Below are 11,650 nucleotides of genomic sequence, written 5' to 3'. Positions count from 1 at the left end.
AAAAACTTAATAAAACACAGCATCGTACATTCTAAAGCAGCATGGCTCAATATCTACAAACAATAGCAACGAATATACCCAAAAGAAATTAAGATATTTAAGTAAACAAATATCGGACAATTGGACATTTACCCGGCACATAACGATATTGAAAAAATGAAAATCAAAATCTATGCCTTTTATGCTTGATATGACTTGTTCCACAAACGTTAAGAACAGCATTTCCCTTCATGGGTAAATACACCCCTAGAAGAAAAATATTAATGATTACGAATACAGTAAGCGAGCGAAGAGGTAGGCTCTAGAAGGGACAGAGATCAATAATGATCTTGATTTTTGATTTTGTCTTTTGTTTTGATGATCTTGATTTTGATTTTTTCAAGTTCAAATATATAGCTTAGGCCCGGGTCTGTGAAAATGTTGCGGAAGCATTTGTTCAATGACCTCACTTCCAGATTGTTGTCCAGATGCCAAAATCTAACCACGTTAAACCATAAAAATACTAAAATTTAAGACAACATTATTTTGTATTCGTTTTGGTTTGCACATGCGTTCGAAGATGTTCCAGCAACATGAAACGAATCGATTTGTTTCTGATACAGCAACAACGTTTCCGCTACATGAGTTTTACAGCTCGTTCTAACCAATTGGCAACAAATGTTTCCGCAACATTTTCATAGATCCTTACGCGTTCCTTACACTTTCGGCATTGGCGTTACCGTTTCCGCAGCACCAAACATCTGGTTGCCAAGGGTTACCGAAAACAACAAACAACCTTTACGATTAAGCATGGGTGATGTTTTTCCATCGCGCTGTTAGTATGTGTTTGTCCGCTGGCGTGTGTTACAGGTTGGCGCATGTTTGAGTGGCGGTTTTCGGCAGACCTACTGGGGCAAATGTCGGTTCCCAAAAGCAAAGCACACTTCGCCAGAACCGCATATACCGGTTGAACGAAGTGACGCTAATTCCATTCTACCCTTTTGTCTTTGGTTGGCTGCTGTCCTGCGGAGGCATGTTGTTTGTGCGATTTTTTATCGCTCGACACTAATTAAAAGTAAACATCCTAGTTGACAGACCTTTCGGTAGAGAGCAAAGTGCCGCAACAAAGTTAGAAGAGTAACCCTCGAACCCCCGTTCACAGTGAATGTTGAGGCTCCGGCATGGTGCAGTAACAGACACAATCTTGGGATTTTTCCCTAACAACGGAAACAATAACAAACCTATCAGCCTGCCGCCGCCTTAATCTAAAAGTGTCCCAAACACAATGGACGATTATATGCCATCGCGCTATCAGCTGCTCGGCAGAATCGGTGAAGGAGTCCATGGAGTCGTCGTAAAAGCTCGTGACCTGCAAAGTGATGACAAGATGGTTGCCATCAAAAAGCTATCGCTGCGAACAAAGTTCGGGGTTATATCGCTCAACACGGTTCGCGAAATTCGTGCCCTGCAGCACTGCCGGTGTGATAATGTGAGTATCCCGTTTGACCGTAAGTACACAAACACATACCTTTTAATAGCCATTGGCTGGATGATCGGTTGCCATAGCGACGAGGTTAGGACATTCATGTTGCAGGCATTGGGATCCTGCAGCTAAGTTAGTTTGGTATGAGGAATCGTTTTTAAAATTGATTTTTTTTGTTTACATTTACAGGTTCTAGAGCTACTAGATATGTATCCTGATTTGGCCGGCATATCTTTGGTATTCGAGTACATGCCGCACACACTGTACAGTAAACTAAAAGACGAAGAGAACCCCTTATCCCGAGCAACCGTTCGACGCTATACGGGAATGCTGCTGAAGGGTTTGGCCTACCTTCACGGGTTACGTTTGATGCATCGCGATATTAAGCCTGCCAATCTGCTCATTGATCGACATGATGTGCTCAAAATAGCGGACTTTGGATTGGCTCGCATCTACACCGAACCACAGCAGCAATCAAGCAAGGTGTATTCACCACAGGTTGCCACCCGATGGTACCGAGCGCCGGAAATCCTGTGGGGCTGCCAACGGTACGGTCCCTCGATAGACCTATGGGCCAGCGGAGCCGTCTGTGCTGAGATGCTTCGAGGTGTGCCGCTTTTCGCTGGCGCCACCGACATAGAACAACTGGCGCTGGTAGTCCGCACACTAGGCACTCCAAATCAGAAGGATTGGCCCGAAGTGCGAAGCCTTCCGGATTATAACAAAATCCGCTTTCCGAACTCGCGCGGAGAGCGCTGGGAGGACATCTTCCCCAGCTGTACCACTCGCGACGAGATCAGCCTGGTCGATGGGCTGGTGAGATATAATCCTGCTAAGCGTCTCACGGCCGAAGAGGTGGGTTTTTTAACCTTTTGTGTTTTCCGGTTCGGCATCGCTTCCTTCCTATTACATCCTTGTGAGAATTTTCTATGCTACCTGCTCAGCCGGGTTGTGCCAGCATTCGAAAGAGCAGTGGTGCATTGTAGTAGCATTTTTAAATCCCACTTTTTTTGCTGCCCCTAACCCTGATTCCTTCTCAATCCCGGCAATGTTCCTGTGCCTAGCTATCCTGCTCCATCGGTACACTTTTATTTGTCTTTGTAACCTTCATTCATTTGCCCACTATTCGTTCCTGTATGTCTCTGTCCTTGTCTGGCTGACCTACCGTTGACCCTTGGCCCTCGCTTACACTGTACCACACAGGTGGTGCTGTGTACCACCACTATATTTCATTGATTTTTTTTCTTCTTTCTTTTCCTCTGATTATGTACGGTTTGTAGGCTTTACTTCATCCCTACTTCAACAACGCAGCAGCGAGTGCAAATTAATTCGCAACAGGCATCCTTCTCCGGCAACCTGCCCTGTAGCACACCCTGCTGATCGTGCGTTTATGCTACACCATATTTTAAAACCAGGAGGATACGCCATGCTCACGCGACAGAAGAGCGGAATAAGTAAAGGACCAAGCATTTTCCATTCCACTTTTCCATGACAGCGGAGCGGCAAGTTGAATTTCCGCAGGCAATTTTGAAGTCCTAGGCCTGGGTAAAAAGTCCTACACCCAGACCCTGTGAAATGTAACGGAACGTAGCACACGCATCACACAGGGAGCTGGAGTTCGTGTTTTGGAGAGTCCCATCGGTACATGAAACAATCGGGCATCCTGCATAATCCGGGCGAAACGGGCAAAAAGTACAAATACTACGAAACTCGAAGATAGCACACTCCGGCGCGGTCCGGTACGTCTACCAACAAAGCAGGAACGCGACTGTAGAAGCTCTGAGGTTCTACCGCGCAATTGGTTCAGCTCCGAAACCAGCGCTCCTTCCGTGTAGTCCGAACACGAACTGTACAGAGTACACCATTAAACGGCAATGAACTTTCTCTCACTCTGTTGCTTCCAATTACTTGGGGCGTGATGTACTGGTTGAGCTTGGGAAAGGTGAACGAAGCCAGTCGGAAAGATACGCGCGTCTGATGTTTTGCGATGGATGAAAGAGGCTACTGGCGGTGAAAAAGAATAGCACTAAACTTCTGGTGTCAGGAGCAAATCCACACAATTATGCCATTCGAACTTTCTCATGTGTCGTATCCCAGAGTACGCAGCATGCATGTAACGTAACGTATCGCGGTACACACATAGTATCTCTCTGTTCGCTGTTCCGATTCAGGAGACCTGTTGAAAAATAATATATCCAAGTTACAACCTACGCTGAACAGCTTGCGCGAACGCATGGAATGGTGCGTATCTTTTCCAGTAGCGTTATTATTATATTAATTTAAAATGCCAAATGAATATGCAACATCAAAATGAAACACATAGCGCAACACTTTATTGTGTGGCTTCCTAGGTAAAATCACTCGGCGGCATATCAGACCTTGAACTCGTTGTAATGTTACTAACATTAAGCACATTTTTACTCAAGTGCTTAATGCGTATCCATTGTGCTGCCGATTAATTGGAAATGTTAACATCAAATCGAATCAACTAAAACTGGGTAGCTTTTTCTTTCCAGCAGCGTCTTCGTTATCCTGTACCAATATTTCAAGGAACGGTTTAACTGGGGAGTAATTCAATTTTCATTAATTTTGGCTGTTCTGCTTTAAGCTAAGGGCTTTAAAGGCTGAATGTCACATTATCGAAAGAAAATTGAATTGCATAACACAGTTTCTCCTGCAACTTTATTCAATTATTTACTCCATAACACTGAGTGTAAATTGCCATTCCATTAATATAGACAAGTGTATAGCTAAGAAGTGTATATTTGTATATATGTACAAGTGTATATATGTAAGGAACATATGAAAACGCTCAAAAATTCTTGTGTTCAGATTTTTTCTTTTCTTTAAAAATGTTTCAATGAATGAACAGCTTTTCTCCTTGTAATGATTTATTTGGGCACGAGATAATTCAATTTAAATAACGAGTCTGCATCGAAAAAAGCTCAGAAATTAAGTCTTAGGGCTAGGTAAATTGTAATTAGTCCCTTTTGTTGCTTATTTGAAATATTTCTTAAAATCCCGGCTACGAAAGGAGCAACAAAATCGAATGCCCCTCGTCATATTAAGCCGTTCCCTTTGAGATCCATGTTTTTGCCTCTTTTATTACAGCCTGGTCAATTTATCTGTGAAAACCCCGCAACTCTAAATCACCACCGACTCGGATGATAAAAAGTTGAATTATTAATCATGGATTTTACCTTGTCACACGGCGAAGTCCTTTCGTGAGTCCTTTTGTTGTACCTTTAGAAGAGTTGGACCGGACCGCTAACTTTTCTTAGACGGGATGGGTTTTTGGTGTTTTTTTTTCTATCTCACTAGATGAATGCCGTTGTGCGTGGAGCCACGCTTCACTCCGCGGTGTGTTTGCACACGTTTCCGCTTTGGCCGCTTTTGTGTATCAAATTAAGCACTGGCCATGTAGTTGGGGCATAAAAATTAAATATTTAGCCACAAAATGGTGTCGTTTAGTGCCACTTTTTCTGTGCCATTTGTGCGTTCGAATTCCAGACCAACTGCTTGCCCCGCGGCACTCCCGCCATTTGACCACGGCTCGACCTAATGATGGTGAAACCCATCCGCGAATCTAGCAGTCTCGCTTCCAGGGAAGCACTCCTTTTCAAAGTTCGCAAGACGCACAAGGGCATGGTAGAGAGCCGTCTTCTTTTTGGCCGATCTTTTCCCAGAAGTGTCATTTGGAGCCACGCTGGATGATTGTTTTCATTTCTCCTTTTATTCGCTCCATTCCGAGTGCGAACATTCGTGATTTTTGGTTTTCGCTGTCTTGGGATAACGACGAGGAAAACCATCGGTTTTGGCAATGCGGAACGTCCTCCGTAGTGATGGGCAATTACGAGCGAACTGGTGGTGTGGTTCCTTTCCTGGTTGGAGTCAATGACATCAGTTTCAAAAAATCATTTTTCAGTTTCATTGCGATACTGTTCCATTTATCGTTCAAAAGTTCCTATGAACAACTGTTCAGTAATTGTTCATATATTTCTGATATTGCGGGGTTCATGTAACCATATTCATGCTGAAATCATGTAACATTGCATACAAAACCATACGCTAATCTACTAGAGAAGGGCCTATTACATTACTTGAATAATTCCGGAATGTATCTGTCGTTGACCTTTTATGACAGGAACATTCACTAAGCAAATGTTATAATCGGGCCTCGACATGTCGAGGGCTAATCTTTTTCATAATCTTTTTCAAATGAATAAATTTTGACTTACCATCTGACTGGCAGATCCTATCGTCCTCGTCCCAGTCCTAGCGGTACGGTATGACCGACAAATAGTGTATGGTTTTGATGCACTGAGTGTAAACAACGTGATTTAACTTTCTAACTGTCCATATTTTACCTTTTAAATACAAATTTAATTTGCGGTGAATAAGCGAAAAAGTACAGGCAGTCCAAAAAGTATTCGTCTAGCAGAATATTTTGTAGAAAAACGCGAATTATGGCCACAATAGACATGGAGCGGTAAAAGTAATGATGAAGTTTGATAAAGGGACCACCAATGCAACACGTTTGCAACAAAAAAAAAACATTAAAATAATGCAATAGCAGCCAAAACACATAAAAAACTAAAAAAAGGCGTTTGAAGAGTATGCAAAAAGTATTCGTCTATTTAGCTTTTTACTCATTTACGCTGGCCAATCACTACGTAGACATGGATTAATTATTATTAATATCAATCTGCTAGTGACTTCATACTAAATTAATGCATTTCTGTTGTTTCAATTGCATTTCGGGCGGTCAGTGAGGCACTAAAGGCGGGGGACTTAAGGAAAAGCTGTTGGAGCGGTTCCATTCCTTTCAAGGAGTGAACGATTTCGATCCGCTCCTTTTTTTCGGATTTTTCCATCTCTATTAGTTAGCGTCAGGTCCGATTTGGCGGGCAATCAACCCACCCTATTGAACACACATACACACACACATGCAAGCACTGAAACATAAAGTTTGATTCTGTCGATGCCTAAAAACCTTCATTTTACATTTTATAGCCACGGAAAAGGAAGAAAGTGTGAACATACAACACTGAACTTTGGCTGCAATCAAGGCATTGCTTACTACGTTCAACGTTGGCCATAAAAATAAACTAATGCTTCTATCTTCACAAGCATGGAAACTCAAATCATGATTTAGCCTCACAGTGTAGATGTGTCTAATACATAAGCTAGCAAAGCTCAATAAAGCAACGAAAAGTCCAACGATTTATGAAACATAGCATTTCAGATATTTTGTGATGGATTTTTTTTCCTATACGACTATACGACTTGTGGAATTGGCTTTCAGTGACTTATGGATTGCCCCCCATAGCAGGATAATCAGAGTCCTACGTATGGCGGCACGGTCCATTTTGGGGCTTGAACCCATGACGGGCATGTTTGTTAAGTCGTACGAGTTGACGACTGTATCACGAGACCGGCCTAACGATTTAAAAAGCTTTAAAGCACTCAATAAAGTGCAACTTTTTTTTCAAAATGGGTGTGTAAAATCGAGAATGAATTTGAACAATCGTGTATCTTTGAATTCGCGTTTAGCTGTATCACAGGTAGCACCGTGTATCTTAGAGTGTATGTGTATTTATTTATATATCATTTTTGGTTATCAGCTGTTCAGTCAGTTGACCGATCAGCATTACCCTCATCGAAATAAAGTGCACGTTTGCACTAGTTCCACCCAACTTCTCCCACGGTGTCCGTTTCCGCCTCGGCCATCAACTCGACGCGCAAGGTCGATCCAGTCCGCGATTCCGCCGACGTAAGCAAGTGCTTCTTTTGGACTTAGCGTAAGTGTGAACAGGTTGACGTAACCGATACGCGACGAATGTGTTTACATTTTGGCGTCGCGTTCCGTACGATCCCCTTCCTCGTCCCACACCCTTTCACTGTGCTCCGCGCATTGACTCACCGAAACGGTTTGAGAAGCGCGGCCGAACCTACCACAATAATATGTTTATATCGACATCTACATATGTATAATGAGTATATAAATATATCGACCTAGAGGAAGGATAAATGTTTGAAACGGTATTAAAAGATTCCATTTGATTGAGATACGATAATCGGCATATTGGAATTGAAAGAGGATTCGATTGCCCCACCAAACCGTGAACACAAAGAAGTTAATCCCAATGTCTCGTTGGTTTACGCATCGTTTGGATCCTTTTCTTTATGAAAAACAACAACAACAAAACTACCGCTGTTGTGTACACCCATTACAGACAGACAGGCTCACACACACACCTCCACCTCCAGACGTGATAGGTTGGCCGCAAAAACTTTACATGTTTTGAAAAATCCCCTCATTTTATTATCTTTTTTATTTCTCTTGAAACGCGTGTGCTTGTATGTGTGTAGTGTGTATCGTTACAATACCTCTTTCTGTCCATATTGCACCACGCGACAGAGCACTAGGCGAGGGCAAAGGATGGAATCAGTAGTGTTTGTGATAAAGAAATGTGTGTAAATCAAACAAAAAAAAAACAGAAAACCGAGCAGACCCGATATAACGTCGTCGAGCACCATTAACGGACAGATGTTATCCTTTCGCCACCCCCCCAATGAAGAAGATCCCGGGCCAGATTTTATTCCATTCTCTTTGCTTTTGGTAGTGGCATTTCTTCCGCTTCGCACTTTGCCACCCCGTTTGATGACAGCATACTACTGTAAGGCCTATAACGAGCAACGAAACCCTTGGGTCTTGGATCAAATTCGTTGCCGTTACCACGGTCGACCTCCGGTGAGACATTTCGTGGTAATTCAATCAGCAATCACTTTCAATGCCCTTCGGTGTTTGGTTCTAGTTCGGCGGGATCGGATCGGGCTAGATGGCCGGGATCGGGGAAAATAGGGTATTTTTGCGATTTTACACGCCCTTTTGCTTTGCGCACCCACTGCCGTCATGGTACGGCTTACATTCAAACGACGGTCAAACAACATGGTGGAAGCTTTCTATAGAATGTGCCGATACGATCGTTCCACGTCGCACGATGCGCACACACATCACCAACCCATCAAACTAGAACACCCCCAGACGCTAACGCTTTCCCCGAAAGCCGAGTGGTGAAACAAGTTTTAAGTAGTGAAAAAAGAGCAACATCTTCAATATTTGAGATGCTGTCCAAACACAGGCAAAGAAAGTTTGTACTGAGATGGTTGTTCATTTCTTTTATTTCTTGATTTGCAAATTTAAAGTTAGTTCTCCGCTGCCAGTACTTCAAGGTAGCGCGGCGTGCTGACTTTTCGTCCAACTGCAGTAACTTGCTATATGGGTGTTCTGGCAAATGTAGTTTCATTTGTGCTACAATTAATTTATGTTCAAAGAATATATAGATTTTTTTAAAATAAATATACATTCAAAAGATCAAATGGTTTTTTTAGTTCCGATTCTTATAACTATTTGGTTGGTTTTTTTGTTAATCAGATAAAAAGTAACACATGCGTTGATAATCCATCACTAAATCTGTACCTTCATTCACCAAATAGTTACGGCGGCTTTATGGTGCTAACAAATGTCAGAGCAGCAAGTCCAAACAACACTAAAAATTACTACTTCGGCGAGTCAGAGAAAGAATGAGTGCACGGGCAGAGATGGAAACTCCGATAAGTATTAAATAATGAGGTAACAAAATGGACTTCTAAGGTCAAAAAGGCAACAACAGCGAAAGAGAGAGTTAGAGAAAGATAGCCATCAAATGTTTTCCACAATCAGCTTTCCCTTGAAACGGCTCCCAGTGCGAAGCAATAAGGACGAAGAGGGAAGGAAGGAACAAAAAACTGTTCAGAAACGTTATCATTTGGCAGTCTGTTTTCTGTTTTCTGTTGTGGGCAAGGTTACTTTCTGCGCCGCGGTACGGGTTCGTTGTGATTTTAAGACGAAAAGCTGCATCAAAAGACGATAACGGACGATCCCTGTGGACGGTCGTGCAGCAACAGCAGCAGCAGCATTGCGATGATTCTGCTTATTTCGCAATTTCATATCCGTGCCAGCTCCGTCCGTCCTGCCAGCCTCATCTCAGTATTTCTGTTTCTTTCTTTACGCCCCATATCAATTACGCTCATCGGGGCTATTGAGACAACGATGGACACACAGAACGGCAGCAGTAAAGAACTGTTTTAAGGAGCCCAAGACACGGATGTAGGTGGAGCGAGTATGGCCCTGCAACGAATGGTTTTGCCGCCAGGGGATTTCATGTCGACTGGTATTTTCCATCATTTCATCACCCTGGCGGCCATCGCCTGGGGCACATTTTGAGTGCACTTGCCGAAAAATAATGCTCAAGAGGATTATGCTCCTATTCCGGTGGTTATTTGTCTTCCAATAGCCAAGTTAAAATTTGCTACACATTTTTCATCCCTCCCTACGGAGCATTTAGCATGACAAATTAGGAAACATGCTGTGCTATTATGCTTTTGCGTGCATACTATAACATCACCGGTGTTAAGTTGTGCAAGAAAACTGGTAAAGTAAGTTCGCTTAAAATGAATAATTAAACTGTTACAAAACAAAACTCCGTGCCATAGAACGGATTCCATGCCGAATTTGTCACGTTTAGCTAACGCAATCAGAAGCAAAATGCACGAAAGCAATTAAAGCAGCTTAAATCGAACGATGATTGTAACGTATGTGTTGGTGTACATAACTACTGATACTGTAAACTGTAAATTTTCATAATAAACCTACTCTAACGCTACGTCGAGATGGTAATTACATACCGAATATTACTGCACCCATTATGTTTCATCATAATAAACCGGAACCTACGAGCCTAACCAACGCGCTGGTATAGGATACCGACGGAAACTGACGATAATAAGCGACTATAATGTGAAAAACTGGAGCCATTCAAAACTTTTAAGTTGATTAAATTTCGTTGGGTTAATTTTAATTTCCTTCTTCCGGCCAGATAAACGTTTGTGCGGCACACGCACATCCAAGGCACCGAGCGACTTTAGAAGATTAGTCGGCCAGCTGCAGCTCTCGGCTACGTGGCTTGAAATTCTCGAGATGGATGAGTTTCTCGCTGAAACTTTTTCTCGGTATGAAAAACGTACAACAACCACCTACAACAACAACAAAAACAAAGTACAACCATCAAAGGAAAGTTTACTGCTACAAACAAACCTATGCATTAACGAGGTTTTTTTTCTTTCTTTTATAATAAGGATTAGTATTTTTTTTTACATATTTAACTGTAATTGATCAAATTATGAACAAAACAAATAATTTTCCATTCTGTATTCAATTATCAGATACAGCGTTCTATCATTGAAGTCTTCTAAAAATTAGGACCAGATAAAACCCAACCGAAAAACAGTAAATAAAATTACAATATCTAGGTATTTACTCACCTGTTGAATGCGGTTTGCTTATTCGGGCTTTGTTAACATTTACTGCTGTGTGCATCACTTGATTCTATTTTTTCCTGCAATTTCATTTGTGACATTCATGTTTTGGTAACGTATTTTTTTTATGAAAAATAAAATAACCACATTGATAACAATGACAGTGCTGTAATCAGGCAGAAGTACGAAGCATCATTACAACCACAGCACGATCAAAACTACCACATTTACAGTCGGTGAAAAAACAGCCGAAACAATGCAACAAAAATCAGCAATGCGTCCTCTCCTGGTGCCTATGGATACTCACCACGCTTCGCCGGTTATTATTCTGAAGTCATTCTTTCAGCAACGTTCAAGGCCGTAACATTGGACGACCGAAAGCAGTGAACATAAAAATATACGATACTGTTGTCGTTTTGTTATGAATCATTTCTTTTAACTACATTTGCTTATCGAAGCGTGCCGTGCGCAGCGGAACCTCTCCAGGGCTTGGCCGTTTCTCTGTGTCGATCAGCGTGTGCTTTGATGTTGTTACATTGCACTAGTCATTGTGCTTTAATTTTTTTTATATAGATCAGCGGCAATGTATAGATCTTCTATGCTGTACATACATTCACTTTAGCTGTCTGTGTTTGGTACTTATGGTATTTTGTGCACACGTTTTTACGCCGAAAAACGCATGTATACGCGCAAACACACAGACACAGAGAGTTGATGATTGAAACGTTGAAACGTGTGATTTCGTTCTATATACACATTTTTGAGACGCAAAACACCCAGGTATCGTCCATTAGCAATCTCATTCTTACCAATTTTAACACAATTTGC

General features: G+C 42.0%; 1 protein-coding gene across 1 annotated transcript; it reads left to right on the top strand.

Moving 5' to 3' along the window:
- The first annotated feature begins 615 nt into the window (after nucleotides 1-615).
- LOC120904740 (cyclin-dependent kinase 20) lies at nucleotides 616-3,672 on the top strand. Its single transcript, XM_040315009.1, has 3 exons — nucleotides 616-1,468; nucleotides 1,652-2,317; nucleotides 2,743-3,672. Exons 1-3 carry the CDS (start codon nucleotides 1,265-1,267, stop codon nucleotides 2,788-2,790), a joined length of 918 nt encoding a protein of 305 aa, XP_040170943.1. The 5' UTR covers nucleotides 616-1,264; the 3' UTR covers nucleotides 2,791-3,672.
- Nucleotides 3,673-11,650: the final 7,978 nt, after the last annotated feature.

The sequence above is a fragment of the Anopheles arabiensis genome, chromosome 2, assembly GCF_016920715.1.
Source record: "Anopheles arabiensis isolate DONGOLA chromosome 2, AaraD3, whole genome shotgun sequence".
Lineage (NCBI taxonomy): Eukaryota > Metazoa > Arthropoda > Insecta > Diptera > Culicidae > Anopheles > Anopheles arabiensis.
Note: the sequence above shows the minus strand (reverse complement) of the source record. Positions and strands in the feature narration are given on the sequence as shown.